This window comes from Diceros bicornis, chromosome 1 (genome assembly GCF_020826845.1).
Source record: "Diceros bicornis minor isolate mBicDic1 chromosome 1, mDicBic1.mat.cur, whole genome shotgun sequence".
Lineage (NCBI taxonomy): Eukaryota > Metazoa > Chordata > Mammalia > Perissodactyla > Rhinocerotidae > Diceros > Diceros bicornis.
In genome coordinates this window covers 41,777,973-41,802,989 of record NC_080740.1, presented here as the reverse complement: position 1 = coordinate 41,802,989, position 25,017 = coordinate 41,777,973, and the positions used below count along the sequence as shown (strand labels likewise).

Sequence of the window (25,017 nt, the reverse complement as noted above, 5' to 3'; positions counted from 1 at the left end):
GCTTTTGTTTCACAGTAGTGCCAGTATACAAATCTCTAAGGGGAAAAGAAAACCAGCAATCCATTCTAATTTGGTATCTATAACTTGCTACAACTGAAAAGTAAGATTGTTAATACTCTGTGCCAACTAAGACTAAGTTGGAATTGACTGAAATAAAGTAAATTTGTTTTAGTGCACGATCTTTGCACAAATTAGTTAAGAATTACTTAAGTCAATTATAGGCATTTCTTTTTCTCTTAATTTCAGGTCCTTGGCTATGCTCTGCCATCTGAGATGGCAGAAATTTGTCTTTATGATAGGCTAAATGGTATATTATTATTCCATTTAAGTTTTATTGACAAGTACAATCAAAAGTGATGTATCCATGAATTTATTGTAAGCTAAAGACTCCACTAAATGTGAGTTTCTTCTTCTTCTTACACATTCTGACACTTATTCAATCTATTTGATGAAGAAGAGTGTTTTCTAAAATTGCTCCACAGAATACTAGTTCCGACAGATGGTCTCCAAAAAGCAGAATCCTTATTCCAATAAGTATGGGAAATAATGCCAAATGTATTGTTTGGCAAATCCTCTCTGTAAGACAGTGTGTGTGTGTGTGTGTGTGTGTGCGCGCGCGTGCGCGCGCGCGCGTGTGTGTGAGCGTGCGTACGCACAAAACCTACTTGAGGAAATGATTATTCCATAAAGCTTACTTTAAAAACAAGAATCTAGAAAGAGTAAAGTTGTAGCCAAGACAATACTGGCTTCATCAAGTCCCAACTAATTTTCTTCATCATGGGTTTATAAGAAGGCTTCATTTCCCTTGCAACCGTTGGGCTTACAGGTCTATATGCACAGGCAATCTGCATCACTTGCAGACTAAAAGACAGAAGTGTGGGTATGAATTCTCCTTGCATTCCTTTTTTTCCCCTGGAAACCATGCGTTAAGATAGCAGTATCACAAGATCGTGGGTCCTAGAAGTGTTATTGGCCAACCCAGTATTCAATGCAGAGTATATCAGAACCCAGATAACCTAAGAGCTTGTTGGTGAGTAATGGAATTCATTAGACACTATATTTATGTGCATTAGTGACTTCAGGAAGCACATGTTAAACTCTGAAGCACTTTGGTGCAAACTGTCTATAACAAAACAGCTCCAAATAGGCATGTTGTGCCATATTATTCTGTTATTTAAAAAAAAAATGTAAGTTTACCCAAGGACATACAATATAGCCTGTTATGCATAAAGTTTAAGTATTGAATATAATTCCAGGGAGCAGATAGACCTTAGAAAACAATGCCTCTGAAAGTCATATTGTTTCTATTTTTTTTTACTTCATCTGATGATGAGCAAATGAAATAGCAGGCATCAAAGTGGCTTAAAAACTGTAGGACATTAATCAAATATAAGTAACAATATATGTCAGTTTAGAAAAATTAACTTCCGACACTAGTCTCTGATTTTTAATAATTAGTAAATAGTAATAACTTAGTTAATTTTACAATTTAAAACTATCTCTCTTCTATATATGCTAGCAATTATTAATATTTTCTATTAAATAACAATAGTATACATTATTTCTTTTTACGTATTTGTTATTCCTAGGGATATCTTGGTTATTTATTAAGATAATCTGAGACCAATATATTTAAATGATGTTTCCATATATTAAGCAAAATGACGTTATTTAAATGTTTTAATTTCCATGTTCAAAGACACTCCTCTAGTTAATATAGGTTTGTTTTTCACTTTGCATATATTCACCATGTGAGAAGGTTTCTGTTCATATCCAAATTGCCCAACTAAAACCTACACTTCAGTTTTAAAATTTGAGCAATAATTGGCAATATTGTATGGTCTTTAAAGACAGAAGTCCAAGGAGTCCAATATTCTCCTTGGCAGAAGTGGACAGATTGAAAATATCCATATGAAAAAACAGACGTCATCAGATCCCCACAGGAAAGGAGAGAGAGAATGTTTTTCATACAATATGTTGAAAGTTCAGTAACTGGACAATATAATCTCCTGAGTAAAACAAAATGATATCAGGTTTAAAAGGCCCTATTTCTACATTAATGTTTGTTCTTTAGTATCTGAATAGGCTAATTATAAGCACTCATATTTTTGAACACTAGAGGGAGTACATAAAAGAAAAAGAAGCCAAATCTGATATTACCTGGTTCTTGGCTGTTTTACATACTATCGGGTCTTTGCAACAAACTGCTTGCTTATTTCTTATGGACACAGTGGAATGATTAAAATGTATTTAAACAGTATCCAATATTCCCCTTTAGATGTCATTTTCCAGTTAATTTAAAATTTATAATGACTAATGGCAAGAAAGGTACACAATATTTAAAAAGCAGAAAAACAGTGAATGCTATAAAAAGTAGACATACTTTCTCCTCATTTTAGTTTACATATTCTATTGGAAGAAAGTAGAATTATATCTGATTTGCTTCAAAGAGTTTAAAATGACATCCCTGAGCCTAAGGGAATAATGGGCACTCTCAAATCAGAGCCGGACTTCTCTCTGAAGGGGAAACCCTGAGGTTACACCACATTTAGGGTTTATATAGACAAGATGTCTCCAGGATTTCCATATGGAAGGGATAACACGGGAGCCACTGGTCGAGGGACGAGAAGGGTGAGGACTTCATGAGTTAATATTTTTTTTATACACTTAAACCTCTGCCTGACACACGGTAAGCATTCAAGGTCTTAACTACTATTGAGAGATCCTTTGTCACTTTCAAATAATAAGAATATGGATTGGCTTTAATGGAATGGGTTTAATGAAAGTAGTAGATTATGAAATCAAAGTAAAGGAAACATGAGGTCCCTCCAGCCAGCCTACAAACTACCACCATATGTAATAGGCAGGAAGATAAATAATCCATGCAAAAAGTCTTTAATAAGCATCGACTACACACTCCTCTGTAACTAGTAGATATGCAGGGGAAAGTAAAAGGTGATAGTTTGGTCCTTGAGAACTTTGATGGGACAAGAGTTAGAAGAGATCTAGTTATTCATTAATACATTTAATGAGCATCTAACACATGACAGCCACTGCTTTAGGAACCTGAGATACATAAGGGAATAAAACAAAGGTCACTGACCTCCAGGAGCTGACACTCTAGCAGTGGGAAACAAACAAATGATAAACACTAGAAATAAATTGTTTAGTATATCAGAAGCTGATAAGTATTAAGAGAAAAGGTAAAACAGAGAAAGAAGGATAGGGAATGCCAGTATATAACAACATACGGAATTGCCAGAACAGTCCGTGGTGGGATGACACCAGAGCACAATTTGAATGAGGTGAAAGAGTTAGCCATGAAAATGTGCATGGCACATTGGTTCCTGGAACAGCAAGATTACTGCAGCTAAAGCAGAGAGAGCAAGAGACAAAGTAGTAAGGGGAGGAAAGAGGGTTAACAGGGGAGGAAGGAAATGTTGTGAGGCCTCATAACCATTGTAAGCACTTAGATTTTGAGTGAAATGGGAAGTTGCTACAGGGAATTGAGGAGAGTAATGTGATCTAGCTTTACCCTAACTGCTGAGTTGAGAAAAGACTTAAGGGAGCAAGAGAGAAGAACAGTCAGGAGGCTGTAGTAGCAATCCAAATGGAGAGGATGTTCGCTTGGACCAGGGTGGTGGCAGTGGAGGTGGTAAGAATTGGTCAAATTCTGGAAACATTTTGCAGATAGAGCCAATCAGACTTCCTGATGAATTGAATATAACTCATGAGAGAAAGAGGAGTTGATAATAATTCCAAGGTCTAGAAGGATGGAAATACCATCCATTGACATGGGAAAGACTGCAAGCTATTAGGTTTTGAGGGAGAGAGGAGATCAGGAGTCAGTTTTGGACATGGTAAGGTAAAGATGTCTCTTAGACATCCAAGTAGAGATGTGGAGAAGACCACTGACTATATAAGGTTAGAAAAAAGTCTGGGCTGGAGATGCAAATTTGGAAGTCATGGACCTACAAATGGAATTTAACCATAAGACTGAATAAAAGCACCAAGAAAGGGAGTGTGAAGAATTTTTTTTAAAAAAAAAAGAGGATCAAAATTTGAGCTCAGACATCTCAGAAGAGGAATAAGTAAACGTAACAGAGAAAGAAAAATCAGTGAGGTGAGAAAGCATAGTATTCTTCAAGCCAAGTGAAGGAAGATTACTAAAGAGACTGTCAAATGCTGCTGATAGATTAAATAAGATTAGGACTCAAAATTGACTACTTGATTAAATAACATTGAGTCACTGACAACCTTGATAGAGACAATTTTGCTGTAGTGGTTTCAGTAAAGGTCTGGTCAGAGTGGGTTTAGGAAAGAATGGGGGAAAATAGGTGATAGCAAGTATAGACAACTCAAGTTTTTGGTAGGGGAGCTAGGAAGTAGGATGGTAATTTTCAGGGGAAGTGGGGTCAAGAAAGGATTTTACCATTATCTTTATTTTCATTTGTATGCTGATGAGAATCATCTGGGGCAGAGTGAAAAAATGACGGTTTAGGAGAGAGAGGGGAGGATTGTTAGTGATTTTCTTGAGATGAGAAAGAGCAGGCTTTCATACACAGGTGGAATGCTTGGCTTTTAGCCCTTAACACCTTTAATAAGTATTACTTGGAATTGGATCCTCAAGTTCAAGTTCCTCATCAGATAACAAGAGTGAGACTTCAAAAATGTTGTATTGAAGATTACACGGTTATTAACTAACAGAAAAAAGTTACTAGATTTTTTAACAAGGTATGAACAGGGAACAATTGTTAAGTAACATAAGCAAATACAACATAATGGCATAGTGACTATAAACGTGAGGAGTACAGAATTCAAGTCAGGTAAAAAATTGTGATGGTGTCAAGATTGTCAGGGATGGTCTCTGTGTTACTCACTGAAGAGAAGACAGAGATAAAGCCAAACAGAAAAAATGAGACTGCTGAATGTCAGGCTGGAAGGCTGAGTTTGTTCGTGTAACACTTTAAGTATCAGGAGGATAGTGTGTGATCTTTTAAGCAGGGGAGTGGCCTGAAGGAAGCAAGCATTAAGAAGATAAATCTGGCAGTGTTTATAGAACGAATTGGCAGAGGAGAACAAAAGACAGAGAGATTAGCTCTAGGGCTATTAAAACATCATCCATGAAATTAATAGCATTGGGATTAAAGAGGTGGCAGTGGGAAGGAAAAAGGCAGCTAATCTGAAATTCCCTGTTGAGCAAGAATCTACAAGATTTATCCATGATTTTACCTTGGTGTCGTATTGTGTACTTTTCTTTAATAGCCCTTCATGCTCCTTAATAAATATTATTTCTGTTATTATTCGAATAATGTCTGCCCACTAGCATGCACATTCCAGATGGCAGGGGCCATGTATGTGTTCCTCACTATTTTATTTCTATTGCCTAGCACATTGCCCTGAAAATAGTGGGCATTTAAGGAAAATTTTTGAATAAGTGAATAAGATACATAGGCCTATCAAAGAAGCTGATAAGGAAGCAGAAGAAGGAAAAGAGAACAAAAACAGAGGAATATAGGAAAAGAGAAAGAAGAGAAGAAAAAGAAAAGGGAAAGTGACAGATGAAGTAGAGGAGGGACAGGAAAAAGATTACATTGAAGTTTAAAGCCTGAAAAATAGCAGAGTGACTACTTTGCTGCTAGGAACTGGGAAGCTGGTTATGGACAATGGTTTAAAGGGAGAAATATAAGGGTCCAACTCCATCACTTGCTCTCTATACTAGTCAATCTCTCTGTCTCAGCTTCCTCATATGTAGAACAATTATAATAACCTCAAAGGGTGACTGTGAGGATTAAATGAGTTAACTCAGAACAGCTCCTGGTACATGGTGAGCACTGAACAGATGTTAGTCATGTTCATCATCATCATCACCACAATCCTATTTCTTCTAAAACTTGTGCTGTGCCACAGAGCAGTGATGCCCTGCAAACTTCTCCTATCTCTACAGAAATGGAGCAGGCAGGAGAAGCATGAGGCAGATTGACGGATGAGATGCAGAGCTCTTCCTTCCAGTCAACTGACAGTGGCAAGAAGGCAAGCAGCTCAGCCCCGGCCATTCTCAGCATCCCTTCTGAGTTTCCCTTCTTTATCCCAAATCATAAAATACACATACACACTCAAATTCCTTGAAATTTGTCAGTTTAATTTTTATTTCATTGTGAGAAACGGAAAATGAAATAGAGAAAGTGGAGAATGGAAATGAGAAGGTGCATTTTAAAACTAGGCTCAGTGAGGGGAAAAAGAATCAGGTAATTGTAAGAAAAAAGCACAGATAATGGTTTACAAAAAAAGAGAATACAAGATATGAAAGGAACATAAAATCCCAATGCTTGATGAATAAATACCAAATAAAAGCATAAATACATAAAAAGGTGCGAGAAAGAAAGCAATATTAAGTAATATGGAACAAGAGGGAAGAGCTAGAGCAGTAATTCTCAACTAGGATGATTCCTTTCTCCCCCGAGGGGACATTTGGCAATATCTAGAAATATTTTTAGTTGTCACACTGCCATTTTGGGTTGCTACTGGCATCTAGTTAGTAGAGGCCAGGGATGCTGCTAAACATCCTACAATGCACAGGACAGCCCTCAACAACAAAAATTATCTGCCCAAAATGTCAATCGAGCGATGTTTGTGAAACCCTGAACTAGAGATTAAAGGTAAATTAGAGGAAGACATGGTCACTCCTCTGCTCAAAACTCTGCAAAGACGCCATTGTATTCTGAGTAAAAGTTAGAATCCTTAGATGTATCTCCCTGTGCCCTTCTGACCCCCGCTCAACCACTCCTGCTACACCGGCCTCCCTGCTCTTCTGCAAATACTCGGAACACATGCCCACCATGGGCCTTTGGACCACTGTTCCCTCTACTTGGAAAGTGCTCCCCTAGACATCCATACTAGGGGCTATCTCCTTCACCTCCAAGCTTTTTCTCTGATGCCGCCATGTTGCTATCTCAATCAGGCTTATTCTGGACCACCCTATTTAAAATTGCACCTCCTCCCCATCACTGCTCTTCCCATTATAATCCTCTATTGTTTCACAGGACTTGTCACCTTCTAGTATTTGACGTAATTTGGCATTTATTATGTTGGTCTGTCTTTCCCATGCCCTCCCTACCCCCTATGCAAGCTCCATGAAGGAATTCTATCTATTTTGTTAACCACTATATCCCCAGAACTAGAACAGTGCCTGGCATATAGTAGGTGCTAAACAATTATTTGTTGAATAAATGAATAAAGAGGCTCGCACAAATTCAAATAATAATGACAATTACAAATACACATACAGCACTCACTCTGTTCATGGGAACCATTTTAAGTGCTTTACATACATTAACTCAATCTCCATAACCAGTCTATACTGTACGTAATATTATGATCGCCATTGCCATGTTAAGGAGGAAATGAAGTCAAAGAAAGATTAAGTAATGTGCCCAATATTGCACAGCAGAGCAATTTGAAATGAAGTGGCAGCTTCAGAGTCTGAGATCTTACCCTTTTGCACTATTCCACCTTACTGTGTAACACAGCCTCAAAATTATCCTATTATTTTAAAAAAAAAATAATTTCAAACATTTATCAAAAACATCCATCTAGCCAATCACAGGACAATCAAACTTATACTTTATTCTACATACAATAATTGAATAGACAAAAACTTATATCTGATATTTGAGCTTTAAGATTACAAAGTAATTTTCAAATAATTATGGTTGCCCTAGAGCGTTATCACCATCATTGAAAGTAAAAAGAAAATAGTTACCTAGATACCTTTTTCAGCAATTTTGTCATAATTTTTTAGCTGTATATTCAAATTAAATTAAGAGATAGAAATCATATACCTACAAAAGCTTGATTGTCACAACGTACGTAAAACATTAGTGATTTATTTTAACAAGTTTTAAAGAGAACAATAACCAGTTGCTGATTGTTTTCAAATGCATCCACATTTCTTTGGTAACAGAGAACATTGGGAGAGACTTGTTTTATAAAAGTGACTTCTGGTGTTAGTAATATGTACTGAAATTTCATAATACATTAACATAATCCCTAAGACTAATCTTCTAATGTGGAATAACAAAGCAAAATATGTATGAATTTGAAAGGCTTGCCTTCATATCCCAAAATTATTGTATCATTATCGGAGTTACCACACATCTTATTAAGCGAAGTTTAGAATTCATTAACTCAGAGAGAATCAATTAAAATGGTAAGTGAGATGAATGCTTCTTCCATCTTTGCATTCTAGGTGTGACTTAATACGGCCCTTTCTGCATTCCACGTTGCTTTAGAGTTACTTCCTGCACCCTACTAGAGGTGAAGTTTACCCTACTACAGGTGACTTTCTTCAAGGGCTGGTCCTCAAGCTCATTCACGTTCTCATCCTTTACGGTTCAGCACAGTGCCTTACACGTATCAAGAATTCAATAAATCTTTCTTAATTCATGAATTAATATCACACAGGAAAATTATAAACAAAGAAAAAGGCTGTTCTGGGACCAGTTTTAAGAAGAGAATACGCTTAATTTACAAAAAGCTCTGGAAACATTTTGTCCTTCTATGAAGTGATGTACTCCAGCACACATCATAAAAGACAACAAACTGTGAGAGTTAACCTTTAGACATATGAGCACTCTACAGTTTTTGGAGAGTAGTGAATTACATACATATATTTTTCCCCCCACTTTGAGATTACATCTACCACAGCCCCTCTAAGAGAAGTAAATTGCCAATAAACTACCCATTTTCTCTCTGAAATAAAAACCATCAGATGGCAGCCATTAGCATTTTTTTCTTCCTTGCTTCCTTGACTTTGATTTTGAAAATTATGAAACTGGGGCTCAAATAACTAGCTGAAAAAACTTTTTAAAAGGCAATCAATCACTTGTTTTATCTCTTTACCTGAGTCATTCTCATCCTCCCAAGATTCCTGAACATGTGCAAAAACTTATGTTTGTATGAGCTTTTATTCCAGGAGAAATATCCACAGTTTTGTCCAAGTTTCAAAGGGCTTTTTGATATGGGGGAAAAAAATTAAGAACCACTGCTGCTAAAAGACAATTGATTTGACTGATATTTTTTTTAACCTGGTATTTTTCTGTCACTTGAACATAGGTTGAAATCTTAGAATAAGATTTGATATTATGAAAGAGGCACATGAACACCAATATATCTGTTAGCTTTCGTGTAGTATAGAGAAGACAACAGAACCTGTTAGAAATTATCAAATTTGCTCTCTCTAGACAAGTATGGCATATGTTATCTGTAGCTGGAATTCTATTTACAGTGTGCCACACAGCATAACAACTGACTCATTGGGCATAGGTATGTAATTTGACTGACTTCAATTATTCTACAAGTAAACATTTATCTAAAACGCCGACCTGAAGTAGTATTTGCAAAGCAGGAGGGAAAACAAAGATCATAAATACAAGTTCTGTCTTAACAATGCTAATGTTTCTTACCTAAAGAGGGGTCTGGGAGCTCAGTTCCCTTGGAATCCTCAGGTCCTTCCATTCTCAAAAATAAAAATAGCTTATGCCATATAAGGCAACATCTGTCCTGAGTTGACAGGCCACTTTGTGGGCCTACTTTGATTTGGCCATTAATTAGATATGTCTAATTTCTCATTTCAGTTGTTCTTACTTTCTGGATCTTGTTTAGAGCTGAAGTAGTGCTGACTTTGGTTTCCCAGGTCCTATGGGAAATCTTAATTCAGACTGGTTCTTTCTAATGAACTAACTTTCAATATAATGAAAACATTTCTATCCATATTATATGGGAAAAAAAAACAAACGGGATTTTAGAATAAGATCATTTCTTGTTTCCCTTTATACGTGAGTGGAAGAGAGGATGGCCTACATTTGATGGCACGAAAATTAACATGAGAAATCTAATGTTTGCAGAAAGCAAAACAACTGTCAAGCCCCAAACATCTCTCAGAAAACTTAGGGATAGTACCTCCCTTCTAAGGCAATTTGATAACAAAAGAGAATAAAAGTTTTCCAAATTCTTTTAAATTCATTTGCAACAGCTGAATACAATGAAGATATCGGCAAGCACCCATATTAGTTGCTCCTTTATTTTCTAAGTCATAATACAAAAGCTATGTAATATTCTTATTAGTATTTGTTTTGTGCGTGTGAGGAAGATCAGTTCTGAGCTAACATGCATGCCAATCCTCCTCTTTTTACTGAGGAAGATTGGCCCTGGGCTAACATCCGTGCCCATCTTCCTCTACTTTATATGGGATGCCGCCACAGCATGGCCTGACAAGCGGTGCATCGGTGCGAGCCCGGGGTTCTGAACCTGGGCCGCCAGCAGTGGAGCGCATGCACTTAACTGCTATGGCACAAGGCCAGCCCCTTTATTAGTATTTTTTTGAAGACCAAATAGGTCAAAAATAATTCACTGCAGCACCTATTTATTTGGAAGATGCAAACTGCAAGGTCTAATTAACTTATTGTTAATTTTGCCTCAGTACTGGTCCGTGAAATTGAGTGCAACCCACAAGAACGATGACTGCTACCATAAAAAAATAATAAACTACACAAGACCTAAATGGTTTATTAGCTTCATTCGAAATTTAAGAAATAGTGTCCACACATATACTGCTGCTGGAAGTAAAAATTTGTGAAAATTCCCTGGAAGAGAGTTTTGCAGTATGGATTGAAAACTTTAAAACTTTCACATCCTTGACTTGCAAGGGAAGAAAAAAATTGGGAAAAGCCATAGCACTTAGTGATTAAAGGCCTGGGCTCTAGCACTAAAATGCCTGGCACTGAAAACTCACTTCTCACTTACAAGTCAAGTGACCTTGGGCATGTGACTTAATATTTCTAGCCTCTGTTTTGTGATCCATAAAATGGAGTAAAAATAGTACATTTCTCATATGTCTGTTTTGAGGATTTGAGGATTTAACATAAATAAATGCACTTAGAAGAGTACCAGGCAGAGAGTAAAATCTATCCATCTTAGCTATTTTAATTGCCAAAGCTGTTCTTTTTAGTGATATTTAAAACCACAAATATTTGGAAATAAATAGAATGTCCAACATTAGGGGAACTATAAAAGTAACTTACAGCAGATCTAATTGTTATGATCTAATGCTATTGGAGAAAGCAGAAAACACACTTGTACATAATTTCATAGTTTTACATGACTTCATCTATGTTAAAAATATGTATACAAAATGACTGAAAGGAAATATAGCAAAATGTTCAACATATCTATTTCTCTGTGGTATTAAGGATAATTTTTATTTTCTCCTTTATAATTTTTAGATTTTTCCAAACTCTCTGTGAAATTCATATACTATATTACTTCTAAAATCAGAAAAAAAACGATATCTGTCCTTTAAAAAATGAATCCTTGGGGTTGAGTCTGGTGGAGGGATGAATAGGTAGAGCACAAAGGATTTTTAGGGAAGTGAAAATACTGTGTATGATACCATAATGATGGATACACGTCATTATACATTTGTCCAAACCCACAGAATGCACAACACCAAGAGTGAACCATAATGTAAACTATGGGCTTTGGGAGTGATTATGATGTGTCAGTGAAGACTCATTGGTTGTGCCAAATGGAGCACTCTGGTGGGGGATGTTGATAATGGGGAGGCTATGCATGTGTGGGGGCAGGGAGTATATAGGAAATCTCTGTACCTTCCCCTCAATTTTGCTGTGAACCTAAAACTGCTCTAAAAAAATAAAGTAAAAATAAAGTCTTAATAAAATAAATAAATAATAAATAAATAAATTTAATTTTTTTAAAAGAAAAAAATACTTTTTGTTGTTCACTAATCTTTTATTTTCAGCTTGATGTCAATTATGTGAATTTCAATCAGAACTGAATCAGCAGTCTATTGAAATTTTATCTTTCTAATTTTCAAAATTGCCCATAAAATTTTTCATGAAATAGTTCTCAAGAAGATTCTGTAGTTTAATTTGTTTGGGAAAATATGTTTCTATTTGAAATATAGATACTTGCATTTCTAGCTCTTTCCCTACATTTTGATTTCAATACCCGAGATCCTCAGAGCAGCAAGTGTGGAAAAAACATAATCCAGGTAGCAATGAAACTTATTACATTGGTTTTATTATCTATTACTTCACTATTGCCTCAGGCATACTGTCTATTTATTTCTTTAAGTCTGCTTGAATTTCTTATCAGCTAATTCTCTGAGTCTTGAATGGTTTAATGCATTGGAAATAGAGAGACCTAGAAGGATAGTTATTGGTTATCTTTATTTTCTCAGAACCATTCTGCTCTTTTAGGAACTTGCTAAGCCATCAGGATTAAGACAAGAAAAATTAAAAAGCATTTTAGCATTTGGTAAATATACTTCAGTTTGGGGAGGTAGACTGTTGTACAGCCTAGTAAAAGTACAGCTATTGCTACAATTGAATGAACTGTGAAATTTCATTCATTCACAACTTTAGAACTTAGAAAATACTCCAGAGATTATTCTCTATAATTTGTTCTAGTAATGAATTTTATATGTGCATGGACTCATTAACCAAAACATATTTGGTAGGATTTCCTACAGCAATAAACTACAGAGCTTCAAGTGGATAAGCCATTAAAAAGAGGAAAACATTTAAAAACAAATATATTTTGCAGATAACTGTTAATTCTGTTTTCATCAGCCCCCAAATGGATCATTTTCTATGAGTTTTCAAACTTTTCAAAATTAAACTGAAGTTTAATTGATTTCTGTTTATGACATTATAAGACAAATCCTGGGTGCTTTCCAATCCCCAACCGCAATGCTGACACATCTTCCCACCCGTGGAGTCTGATCACTGAGTGATTCCAGGGCAGTAAGAGAACACCTCATCTTAACTGGTTCCTCCATGAGAGTCATGTCTACTCGACAAAGCTTAGTAAAAAAAAAAAAAAATTATATACACATTTTTTCAACCCATATAGCAGTCTTGTTACTTAAAATCATAAAATGAAAACACTACAAAAAATGCACAAGGTTATAATCAGTCTAAACTAAAAGAGAATTCAGCTGAAGCAGGAATGAATTTTGTTTCCAATAAAAGGCTGTTTATTACATATTCCAATCTCTCTCTAACCAACAAGATCTGTGATCCCACATTAACACCAACATTTAATGCACAACAGTTTACCAGTGAGATCTTCATAAAAGAACAGGCAAATTGGTACCCAAAAGTGTCAGGTTAAGAACTATTTCTAAAAATCAATAGCTCTTTTTTCTACATTGCTTAAGAAAAAAAGATCACTCCACACCTAACAAACCAGTAATGGTTAATATTTTCCCTAAAACTCCAGAGTTTCGCCATTATTTTTTTTCTTTTCTTCAATGTGTAGAAAAAGGCAACATGGATTGATCTTGTATTCCAATGCTGTTTCCTGTTAATTCTTTCTCCTCTCTACCTCTTCAAATCTTATCCACACCTCAAAGAAAGATCCAAAATCTTCCTTTTTGACTCTTCATTTCTTCAAAGGACTTATCCTTCATGAAAATCTCCAATATTTAGTTGTAACACTTGGATATATGATCTCCTATAGATGGCATTGATCCATATATGCTAATCATGACAATCTGAATAAATTGTAAGTTTCTTAAAATTCATATTTTACTATCTATTTTAAGCTTCTACTCTCTTCACCAAAGGCTCACCATACTACTAAGTATATAGCAAGCATTGGTTTATAAATCTTCATATACTCATTCTTATTCTCAATTCTGCTTTCTTCCCCCAAAGCTATTAGATCATAGTGAGAGTGGCCACTAAAAACAGTAATGACTTTTTACACTATTGATGTTCAAAGAGAGGATAAATGCATCCCAAACCAAACTGTTGAGCTCACTGAGACCAGAAACTACAACTTACTCATCTTGGCAGCAATAAAAATATAACATAGTACTTGGCACATAATAGGTACTGAATAAATATGTCGAATTATACTTAAGCCTTTTCCATTATAGTATAGAAGACCAAAAGACCTATTATTTCTGAAAAGTCAAATTATTTGAGGTTTCACTAAATTCTGAGGGCAGAATAAAACTGCCCTTAGACTTTCTAGAAATCCTGTTCTTCTTCCAGTATATATATAATCCACTTATAAATGATTAAGCAATAATAACTAATCATAAAAGACACCCATAATAATATTTAAAATAACCTCAAACAAAAGTCCAACAGTGCTGGTGCAGAGGTTATAGGAAAATAAAGAACAGAATATTCAAAAACGAATACTGCATTTTTGTTTAGAATGAAAAAAGCAGAAAAGAAAAACAAATACCATATGGTGCCTTATATAGTGATGTAGTCATAATCACTTTTTGATTTCTAATTTCTGTTCCAAGTTAATAAGAGCTCTCTGCTAATTTATATCAAAATACATTATGGCCTAAAAGCACAGCATTGCAAATAAAGGAATTAGAATTTTAAATATAACAGTTTATATTTAATATATACCAAGGATAAACTGCCAGAATATTGAATGTAACAGCTGATGAATTAATAATGACATTTATATTTATTTTACAGGTATAGAGACCAACAAGGTTTGTAATTTACCAAGTTTTCAGTTACTTCTTCATTTAAAACTACATTAAAGACATGTTCAGCCACATGTGCAGTATTATCTCAAAAAGATAAATGATGAACAACTGCAAGATGTCATAGGTTAAACATGCCCTCTAAATATTTTGTTCTCAAAATAACCATCATTCATATTATATAAATGGCTAATGTTTTGAGATTTAGCCATAGTCTAAACATCTCCATGTGCAAACTGAGGATGACGATATCCTCACAAAAGTAACTAACAATCACATCACATCATTTATCATTCATCAATTTCACTCTCAGGGGTAAGATTTTTACCCAAACAGGCCCTGGCAGCAGATCAAAGCTTCCAAAGCATCAAGTCAAAATTTTATCTCTAGATCTGTTTGGGAGACAGATCCTTTCATTTACTTGGTTATACATTATCTATGCTTTCTATTCCTTTTATAAACTACCTGGGTTTTTTTTTTTTTTTTCCTTAAAAATCCCCAAGTAAATGAAGACACAGAAAGAGTGAAAGGAGGAGAGATCCACAGACTCCCTGATTTACTTCTTTGCGATTCTAACCAAGAGCCACAGAGAGGTTAAAAGTTTCTCTGGAGATCTACCTGGTCTCTAACGTTTACAGAATAAGGATGCAAAGCAGAACCAGGACCATGTGCAGTCTCTTGTCATTTATTCGTCTAAAATACGGAGCGGAGTGACACATCGTAATGTAAGGAGCGATGTGACCATAATCTCAGCCTCCTCGCTAAGACAATATATACGTTACTGTACTGATATAGGTTTCCCATCTCCCCCACCTTAGAAACTTCAACAACTATAAAGCACAATTCTGCCAAAAGGAACATGCCCAAATTTGTTCATTTTTTAAAACGCCATAATGTTTCAGATGAAAATACAGCCTGCCAAAGATGTCAAATAAAAGGATAACAAAGAAACGAACATCTTTCGAGTTTAATTTCAATACGTAACCTCACCATCTGTCAACCAGTTGTGAAGCAATGATCCTAGAGAAGCCCTGCAAACACGAACAAGTTTTATCCTCACATCTATCATTTATATCAGTCCCACTCTCAGGACCTCAGTAGTAATTACGTTCTGTCTGTGGAGCAACCTACAGAAATGACATTTGCCAGTGGCAAACCGAACCCTGGCAACGAATGGGCCATTTTAACAGATTTGCATTTGGTAACAAATGAGGAGTTCAGTTCGTAGAGGTAATGAAGAGAGCGGGGAGAAGGAGGCGGGCACTCTTTCCTCACATTTGGATTGGAAATTGGACAGAGGAGGTTAATCTCCAGAGGCCAGACATCTAAACAACCCTCAATCTCCTCCCACTTGGCCTCAGACACAGGATTACAATTTTGGACCTAGGCCACGCCCCACCCATTCCCTTTCCGCCGCGGCCACCACCACCTTCGAAGTTACAGTCTTAGCTCTCCAGCAACTGCGGGTGCGGACTGCCTGACCGAGAACCGCACCAGGCGCCCATTCGAAAGCGGAACAGCCGGCTCGGATTCTGCCACCAGCTCCGCGACGCCACCAGCTGCCAGCCGGGCTCGCGGGAGACCCCACCCCTCCCAACCCGGCCCTCGCCCCCGCCTGGAGCAGCAGCCGAGTAACGCAGGCTCAGCCCTGACACTGCCTCCGCTTCTTTCTATCCGGATCACGGATCACGGGGGGTGGGGGTGGGAGGGCAGAAGTGGAACCGGGAGGGGGGGAGCCGGAAAGACCCAAACCGTCCCGGTTCCCAAGAGCCAGGACTCAAGTGGCAAGACCCTGGTGCACGCACACCACACACACACACACTCACCGACGCGCCCTGCTCCCCAGGTTCAATGCCAAGTGGCGACAAGATGGGAGGAAGGAAGGAGGTAGGGTGGTGGGAAGGCCCAGAGTTACTGGTAGCGACGTTCGGAGGAGAGCAGGGGATGCTTCAGGAACTGCGAAAGTGAGCAAGTCCCAGATCGCTCTACATCCCCAAGTCTGGGCTCTCTGCTACCAGCCAGGGTCGCCTTCCTTGCAGCGGGGCTCGGGAGCCCGGGAGGGGAGCCGGAACCGAGCTTCCTCCAGGCTGCCCTCCCCGGCCTGGCCCAGGGTCGGGACCCCGACCGCTCTTCAGCCCTGGCTTGGGGAGGCTGCCAGGCAAGAGCAACTTGCCAAAGGACTCTAGGGGAGCAAGAGGGCAGGAGAGGAGCATCTTGCACTCTCCGGCCAGGCTGTTCATTTCTTCCCCTGTCGACACACCCCCAGTTAACCCCCTCCCCAGACGTTACAGATACAGAGACACACGCGTGCGTTCAGCCCTCCCACCATCCCAGGTCCATCGATTAAAACACTAGTTGATTTCTTCCTGATTGAAAAAAAAGAAAGTGCAGCAACTCTTCTCAGGAGTCGCCGGAGCAAAGAAAGTCCGTCTGCGGGCGTCTTTCTATAGTTTCCTAGGAGTTAAGAAATCTGGCGGTCCCCAGTGAAAACAGGACTCGGAACCCCGAGGGAGCAAAAGGCGACGAACTCCTTCCCCACCCGTGCGCCTCTCACCTCCTTAAGTTCCTTAGCCACGTCCTTCAGGTCGCCCAGGACTAATTCCAGATCCTCCACGATGATCTTGATCTGTTCCTTCACCTTGGTTTTGGAGGCTGCCGGCGGTCCCTCGGCTGGAGAGGACGAGGAGTGGGTCCCCTTGGACTTGGCTGACATTCTTTGGGGGCAAGCGAGGCAGGTCAGCACAGGCGGGCGAGCGGAGGCTGCTGCACGCCCCCGTCCCTGGCGCTGCTGCGGCTCCTGCCGCCCCGATCCCCCCACATCTTGGACGCTCCCTGGGCAGCGGAGGGTGGCTGCGCTCGGCGCTCGGCCGGGCGGCCGCACTGTGGTGCTGCCATCAACTCCCCAAGACGCCGCGCTCGGCGCGGGGCTGCAGACGCGCGAGCAGCGCGCCTGCGCCTCCTCCCGCCGCCGCCCGCAGCTCTCGCGCACACACGCGCTCGCTCCCCGGCCGCGGTGCCCAGCGCCGTCAGCTGCAGGCCCGCGGCACACCCTCCGGGGTCTCTCCCAGAACACCTGGAGACAAGTTCGCGTCCCCTCCTCTTAATCCTGAAATGCCCTCATCATCGCAGCCTGCTGTACGTCGTCTCACATCTAGCCTGGATTCCTTCGGCTTCACCCGGTAGCAGAGATCCGGATCCCCACCACGCTTTCTGATCAATTTGGAAAGAACCACAATAGGATCAGCAGTTGAGTTTAGGGTCAGTCAAGTGACCCTTAATGTTTATCCAGGACCAAAGTATGTCCAGAAGGCCTGCAATCATTCTCCTAGTGACCTGCGAGTTAAACAGATGTGTTCTTACTTCTGCAGGAAAAACAAAGAGAATTGCGTAAATAGCGACCCCTCGCCCCCTGGAATCATGATATTCAACAAGTGTTCTTGGAAGAGGTAGCCCAACCCTGCTGATTCCACAGTGTTAAGAGCGGATTTATTAACTTGAAGTGCCCACACCAAAAATCCCCTGGGAGATTGTCTGAGTCATCTTGGCTGTATTTATCTGGGACAGCTTCCCCTTCTTCTTTTCCTTTTTTTTTTCTTTTAGCTGTCCTTCCTCTTTTCGTGACCTATGCTGATGTGTGTTTTGGATAGAGGTGGGGGGAAGTACCCTGTCTAGATCTCCTCTTGAGGGAGCTGAATAACGCATCCAACTTTTTTTTTTTTTTTTTGCCTCCATTTCAAGCATTTTGCTTCTAAGTAAATAGGAAATAACTTTCTGACTGTTCTGTCAAAAGGAGCCAGCAAGGAGAGTTAATAGGAAGCCTTCAGCGTCATTCTCAGTAGATAGGTGGCTACCATTCTCATTAGCTAAAGTTTTAATTTCCATAGTAGCACACCCATGGGCTATTAGCTACTGACCTGGCTGGCTGGCTCTACTTTATTTTCTTCAGTGCACACTATTCCAAATCATTATTTGAATAGGCTTCCCATTTTGGTCATTCCTTAGCAAGGCTCTCTGTTTCTTGCTTCTCACACCCCAGGTCCCTCCAACATGCTTCTATACAGGAAGACAGTCTCGGCAGCTCTCCTTTTCCCAGTTCCTTAAGCTCCTCATACTCGCTGTCTTCATTCCGAACAATTCATCTTGACAAAATCTTTGGAAGTCATATTTGAGACGGAAGAAGAAAGAGACAATAGAAGAAAAAAACAGAAATTTGGAAGTGGTATCAAAAGCATACCAGCATTGAAAAATCAGGAAAAAAGAAGAAAGGTGGACAGCAGAAGCTGCCAGAAGAAAATTAAAATAAGGAAGATTAAAAGAGCCAGTGTGCACTAAGCAAATAGGAGAGGAGAAAAGAGAAGAAATAATTAGAAGTGTAAAATAAGTAATATGCTTGAGTTCTCCAAGGTAGGAAGAATAGTTTTTTTTTTTTTAAGTTCCTTTATCTCTGCAGGTTCTTCTTTATTTTATAAAGATGTAATAGTAAAAATAGTTATATCATGTTTGTAAACTCCCCCACTGGAAATTCCTCATCTTTAATGATACTCTTATTTCATATCTGAAGAAAGATAAATGGTATGAAATGGCAAGAGATAATGTGAGAAAAAAAGAGAAGGTGCTGCTCCTCTATATTTGAATTTTTGACTCAATAGTATGCAAGAGAATAGAGAAGCCCCCATAACTCAAAGAATAGTGATTTTAGGCAAGAATATTGGAGAAGAGCGAAGGAAGTGGTGTTTTCCTTCCCACTGACAGAATAATCCTCTTACAATAGAAGAATATTTCCATGCTACACGGCATCTCCTTCTCTAAAGATTAAAAAAAAACTCTGTTCTCTTATGGTATCCATTGCTGTTAATGAACCAAACTATTCTGGCTCAAAATTGAACCATAATTATTACTCTAAAACACACCATCCACATCCACATCACAATTTACTCTTAAATAATAACTATCTGTCTGTCTATATCTAAATACAATATGGAGTTAACTGAAAGGGGAAAAGTTCCCAAACTGAGAAAGCTAGTAGGACTCTAGCAGTGGTGGCTACCACTATCTTCCAGTCATTAAGCAGGTGTGGATAAAATATTCCTAAAGGAGAAAATTTTACAAAGAGAGTTAAAAATGCTGACAGTAAGGGGGCAGAATGAAAAGGACACATGGATATAAATAAAGTCTATTTACTCCCATTTTTTTATTACCCCTATGGAAAAATCGTTCATTCCTTTGGCTCATCCTGGACTCTCTCAGAGATTGGTATATATGATGTTTTAAAGCCAAATCATAGGGACCACACAGCAAAATCGACACCCAATAAAATGTCTGAGGAATCTGTCCATAAATTTGTTTATGTACTAGTGCTAGCTGCAAATGGGTACATACTCAAACCACATCATTTATAAACTTAGACAGGATAACAGATTTCTAAATAGAAAAGGAAGGTGTTATTTATACAAGTGATTGTGCACCCAGCATTTTATTCTTTCTGTCTCTTTATTCATCATTTTCTGAGTTTTGCAACAGGCAAGATTGGATAATTATGGGAGATCATCTAGTGTTTGTTTTTTCATTACAAGCGCCTATCAGTATTCTCCTGTGTGTATTTAATCTATTGTAATTGATCGCTAATAATTAACCTGCATGAGGAAGTACTATGACATGGACATAATCTTTAATTCACGAAGAGCTCAAGAATATTCCCAAAATATTTTGTGCCATTTTGTTGGCGGTGGCTTTTATTGATATACTACCATAATGGTGCTCATTGATTCTCAAAAAAAGAATGATATGCATACTAGAACATCACTCTTAATGGAGACTTTTAGTTTTCTTTCTTTCTTTTCTTTTGCATGAACTTATTTTTGTTTGTAAAATCCAAAAAAATCATTAGAGATATTTGAAAACAAAGAAAAAAAAATGACAGCTTTCTTCTGACCAAAATAGTTTTCACTGGCGGATGCAGGTGGAGAATGGTGGAGAAGGACATGGAAGTCTAGGATATAAAATGTTGTTGGTGAAATGCAGCAGAGAAAAATTAGAAGAGTTCTCCATATGTACATTGACTATTAAATATATTGCATATGTCTAGGCAGGGGTTCCTGAACTCTGGCATACATCAGAGCTTGTTAAAACACAGATTACTGGACCCCACCCCCAGGGTGTCTGATCCAGTAGGTTGAAGTAGGGCCTGAAATTTGTATTTTAACAAGTTTCTAGGCTGCTAGTAAGGGACCACACACTGAAAACCACTGGTTTGAGAGAGTGCAAGAAGACTTGAGGGTGTTTTTTAGCCAGAATAAGCTTTAAAGATCATCTAGTTAGAACTCTTTACATTATAGATGAGAAAACTAAGGCCTTGGGAGGTTAAATGATATATCTAACGTTTCACATCTAGGGAATACAAATTGGGAGCTAGAACTCGTGTTGACTCATACATTTTGTTGAATTGTCTTCATTTGTCTGGAGAATGTTTCCTTTTTATGTATCAGCTGCTTTTGGCATGATGACTATCTACTATAGATGAATATTGGTAAAAAAAAATATGTGATCTGGAAGTTTAAATACCAATACTCAATTGTAGTATCCTGAGTAATTAGAACTGTGTGTATTACAAAGTAGCTGCTCAATAAATACTTGACAACGGAATAAATGAATAAATAAAATGTTGTCTACATCTGTGTGTTTTGAAATTAATTCAATTCAACAAATGTTTTTAGATGGCTACTCCAGGTAAGAATCTATGCTATGGAGTAAATCTGTCCCCAGATTTAGTAAGACATACTCCCAGCAGGAACAATTAAATAATTCCACACCTGACTCTAATACAGTGAGATTATCTCAGAGTATCTCTTCCTGCCCTCTTTCCCATTTGTAGTCAGTTCATTTTACTTGACCTCCAAAGTCAATGTATACTTGATTTTTATCTATGTGTGAGAAACTGAACTTTTGCTTAACTCAACAAAGGAAATTGTTTTACAGCTGAACCATAAAGGCAATGATAGAAATATCTTCACGTAGGATTGGAGCCAGAAATTCTAGGACTGTTGGCACTATTTCTTTTTGTCCCTGTATCCCACCCACTTTTTGTGGTTTGGCTTCTTTCTTTTAGGCCAATTTCTCCATAAGTTGAACCTTGGTCACTGATACATCTAGGCTCACATCTTCACAACTTTATAACTAGAAAAGAAAGAGAGCATCACAGCAGGCTCCCAGGAGGGGACTTTGATAGGCCTAACTTAGATCATGTACACACACCTCGCCAATGGCTGTGATTGGGTTGGTGCAAAGCTGCTATTACATTGTTCCGTTCTTATCATAGAAAAGTCATACAACTATATATTTAGTACCATGATTTTCCAGCAGGTGGCAGTAATATGAATTATTCTAAAGAAATGAGTATATTATGATAATTTTCTGGTATATGGTAGTCAAGTGTTTTCAGAAAGGAAAATCATTTTCAAATTCACGCAAAGAAAGACACTATATGAATTAGCAATGATCCTGCTTGGGTCAGTAACTGGTGGTAAGGAAATATAACAACTGGCCCAATTTGGATTGCGTTACCTACACCTGTGGCCTATTTCTCCCCCCAAAAAGGAGATGCACCCCTGGGAAAATAAAACAATAGATATCTACCATAGAGCCTGTACATTGTATTATGTACATTAGTTTCTTCTCACTTACAGATTGACATTTTTGAATTGTTTTTGCTTCTCAAAGCTAACTTCACTCAAGTCTTAGATTTGGCATTCAGTTTACCCATGCCAAGAGCCACCAACCCCTCATCCATTCTCATCTTAAGGTCCCTGCTCTAAAGATCTCACCCAGCCCAGAGCTGCGGAACTGCCCCACCACAGGTGCAAGCAATGCTGAGACAATTACTTCCTTTCACCCAAGTTTTTAGGAGTTTCCACTCAGCCTGAAACCCTGGAGCCATGCCTGACATGGTAGTCCCAATCTCATTCTACCTGTTAGCTTCAGATTGCTGGACCAAGAGAGAACTTGAGACTTGCCATACTCTGAGATTCTTACAGATGCAGCTAAGGAGGTGTTCTTAGAACTTGGCCAGTTGCCACTCTGCATAACAACTTCTTTCCCTGGAGGGCGACTCAGCTACAACCAAGAAAAACTTGATCACTTAGTAGAACCCAATACACCCTGCTAGCACCAAGACGATTGAAAGTCTTACTCAATCATTCACGCACTCAGATAGTTTTTGTAGATACTTGGAGATCCCTGTCTTTACTAAGTTTCAGGGTCTTTATTATTTTTTTTTCTCAAGGTAGTGAATAATGGTGGGCCAGGAAGCATTAGTGGTTTTTAATAAAGTCAGAGAGGAAAGAGAAGTTAGCAGAGGCTGTGCCCATCCCTCTGCTGTAGGAATACCCCACCCCAGCCTTCAGGAACATAAAGCCACGTCTTGCCAGGTGTAAGGTGGCCACCAATGTCATTCACTGTGTATGGCCAGAAAGAGTGCATAGTTTTAGTTCCTCAATTGGGAACTGGGATGGAATGACCCAACCCAAGTCTAGAGCATTCTGTGTAAGGCAAAAATGTGAGGACTTAGTCACCCTGCCAGTCTGAACTAGTGGGCCTTGATACAAGAATTGAGGTCAATAATGAAGCTACTGCTCTATTTAATTGGCATACTACTTCCATTTTTTACCCATCTCTCTCATCAAAAGTCCATGAGCCATGGCCTATGCCTCAACCCAAGCCTCAAATATATAAAAGGGTATTGTTATGGACTGAATGTTTGTGTGCCCCCAAAATTTATATGTTGAAGTCGTAACTCCTGATGTGTTGTTATTTGGAGATGGGGCCTTTGCAAGTAATTAGGGTTGATTAGGTCGTGAAGGTAAGGCTTCATAATAATAGCATTAGTGACCTTATCAGAAGAGGAAGTGAAAGAGAGAGAGATCTCTCTTTCCGTGAGCATGCACCGGTAAAATTATGTGAGGCCACTGTGGGAAGGTAGCCATCTGCAAGACAGGAAGAGAACCCTCACCAGGAACTGAATTGGCTGGCACCTTGATCTTAGATTTCCTAACCTCCAGAACTGTGAGAAAATGAATCTCAGTTATTTAAGCCACCAAGTCTATAGTATTTTGTTATGGAAGCCCCAGATGACAAAGATAGATTTTGTTTTGTTTTTCCAGCTTTATTAAGATATAATTGACATATAACATTATGTAGGTTTAAGGTATACAACATGCTGACTTGGTATACTTATACATTGCAAAATGATTCCCACCATAGTGTTAGCTAACACCTCCATCTCATCACATAATTACCATTTCCTTTGTGGTGAGAACATCTAAGATCTACTTTCTGAGCAACTTTCAAGTATATAATACAGTATTATTAGCTATAATCACCTTGCTATATTTTAGATCATGGAACTTGTTCATTTTATAACTGGAAGTTTGTACCCTTTGACCAATATCTCCCCTTTTCCCTACCCCCCAGCTCCTCGTAACCGTTTGAATTTCTATTTCTATAGTTTGGCTTTTTTATATTCTACATAAAAGTGATATCATACAGTATTTGTTTTTCCCTGACTTATTTCACTTAGCATAATGCCCCAAGGTCAATCCACATTGTCACAAATGGCAGGATTTCTTTCTTTATCATGGCTGTATAATATGCCATTATATGTGTATACCACATTCTTTATCTGTTCATCCGTTGACACACATTTCAGTTGTTTCTATATCTTGGCTATTGTGAATAATGCCTCAGTGAAAATGAGAGTAGAAATATCTCTTTGAAATCCCGATTTTATTTCCTTTGGATATTTATCCAGAAGGGGATATTGCTGGACCATATGGTGGTTCTAAGATAGATTTTGGCACTGAGAAGTGGGAACTGAAAGGAACAGAGAAGGAACAAAATAAAGGAAGGCTGTCAGACTTCTTAGATCCTATAGGATTGTATCAGAACTATTACAGTGCAAATATGCACTCTCCTTCAAGTAAAGGGAAGAAGGACCCTGAAGCCAATTCAGAAATTATTAGGGTCACTGCCTTGGTTTTAACAGGCCAGATGGCCTTTGACTAAAGACTTGCAGACTAGACTACCCTGCAAAACCGTGGGACAAGGCAGCCAAGAGTCTTGGGGGTGTGACTTCCACTCAGCAGAGCCATAGCGGTAGGATCATTGCCCCAGTAGGCCTGTAGGGCAGAGCATTGAATCAAGTAGGATTATTCTCAAGCCTTAAGATCTGACGGAATTCGCCTTGCTAGGTTTTGGACTCACCGGTGACCCATCATCCTTTCTTACATTCCTATTTCTCCCTTTTGGAACGGGAATGTCTATCCTATGCCTGTCCCACGACTGTATTTTGGGAGCACATTAACTTGTCTGGTTTCACAGGTTCATAGCTAGAGAGTAATTTTGCTTCAGAATGAATTGTACCTTGAGTCTCACCATATCTGATTTAGACAATATTTAGCTGTGACTGGACTTGAGATTTTAGAGTT

General features: G+C 38.6%; 1 protein-coding gene across 1 annotated transcript in view; it reads right to left on the bottom strand.

Moving 5' to 3' along the window:
• PRR16 (proline rich 16) overlaps nt 1-17,276 on the bottom strand; it is a 170,695-nt gene extending 153,419 nt beyond the window's left edge. The window contains exon 1 of the mRNA XM_058539180.1: nt 17,094-17,276. Coding sequence (XP_058395163.1) covers nt 17,094-17,252 — 159 coding nt within the window. The 5' untranslated portion in view covers nt 17,253-17,276. The remainder of the gene's footprint in view (nt 1-17,093) is intronic.
• Nucleotides 17,277-25,017: the final 7,741 nt, after the last annotated feature.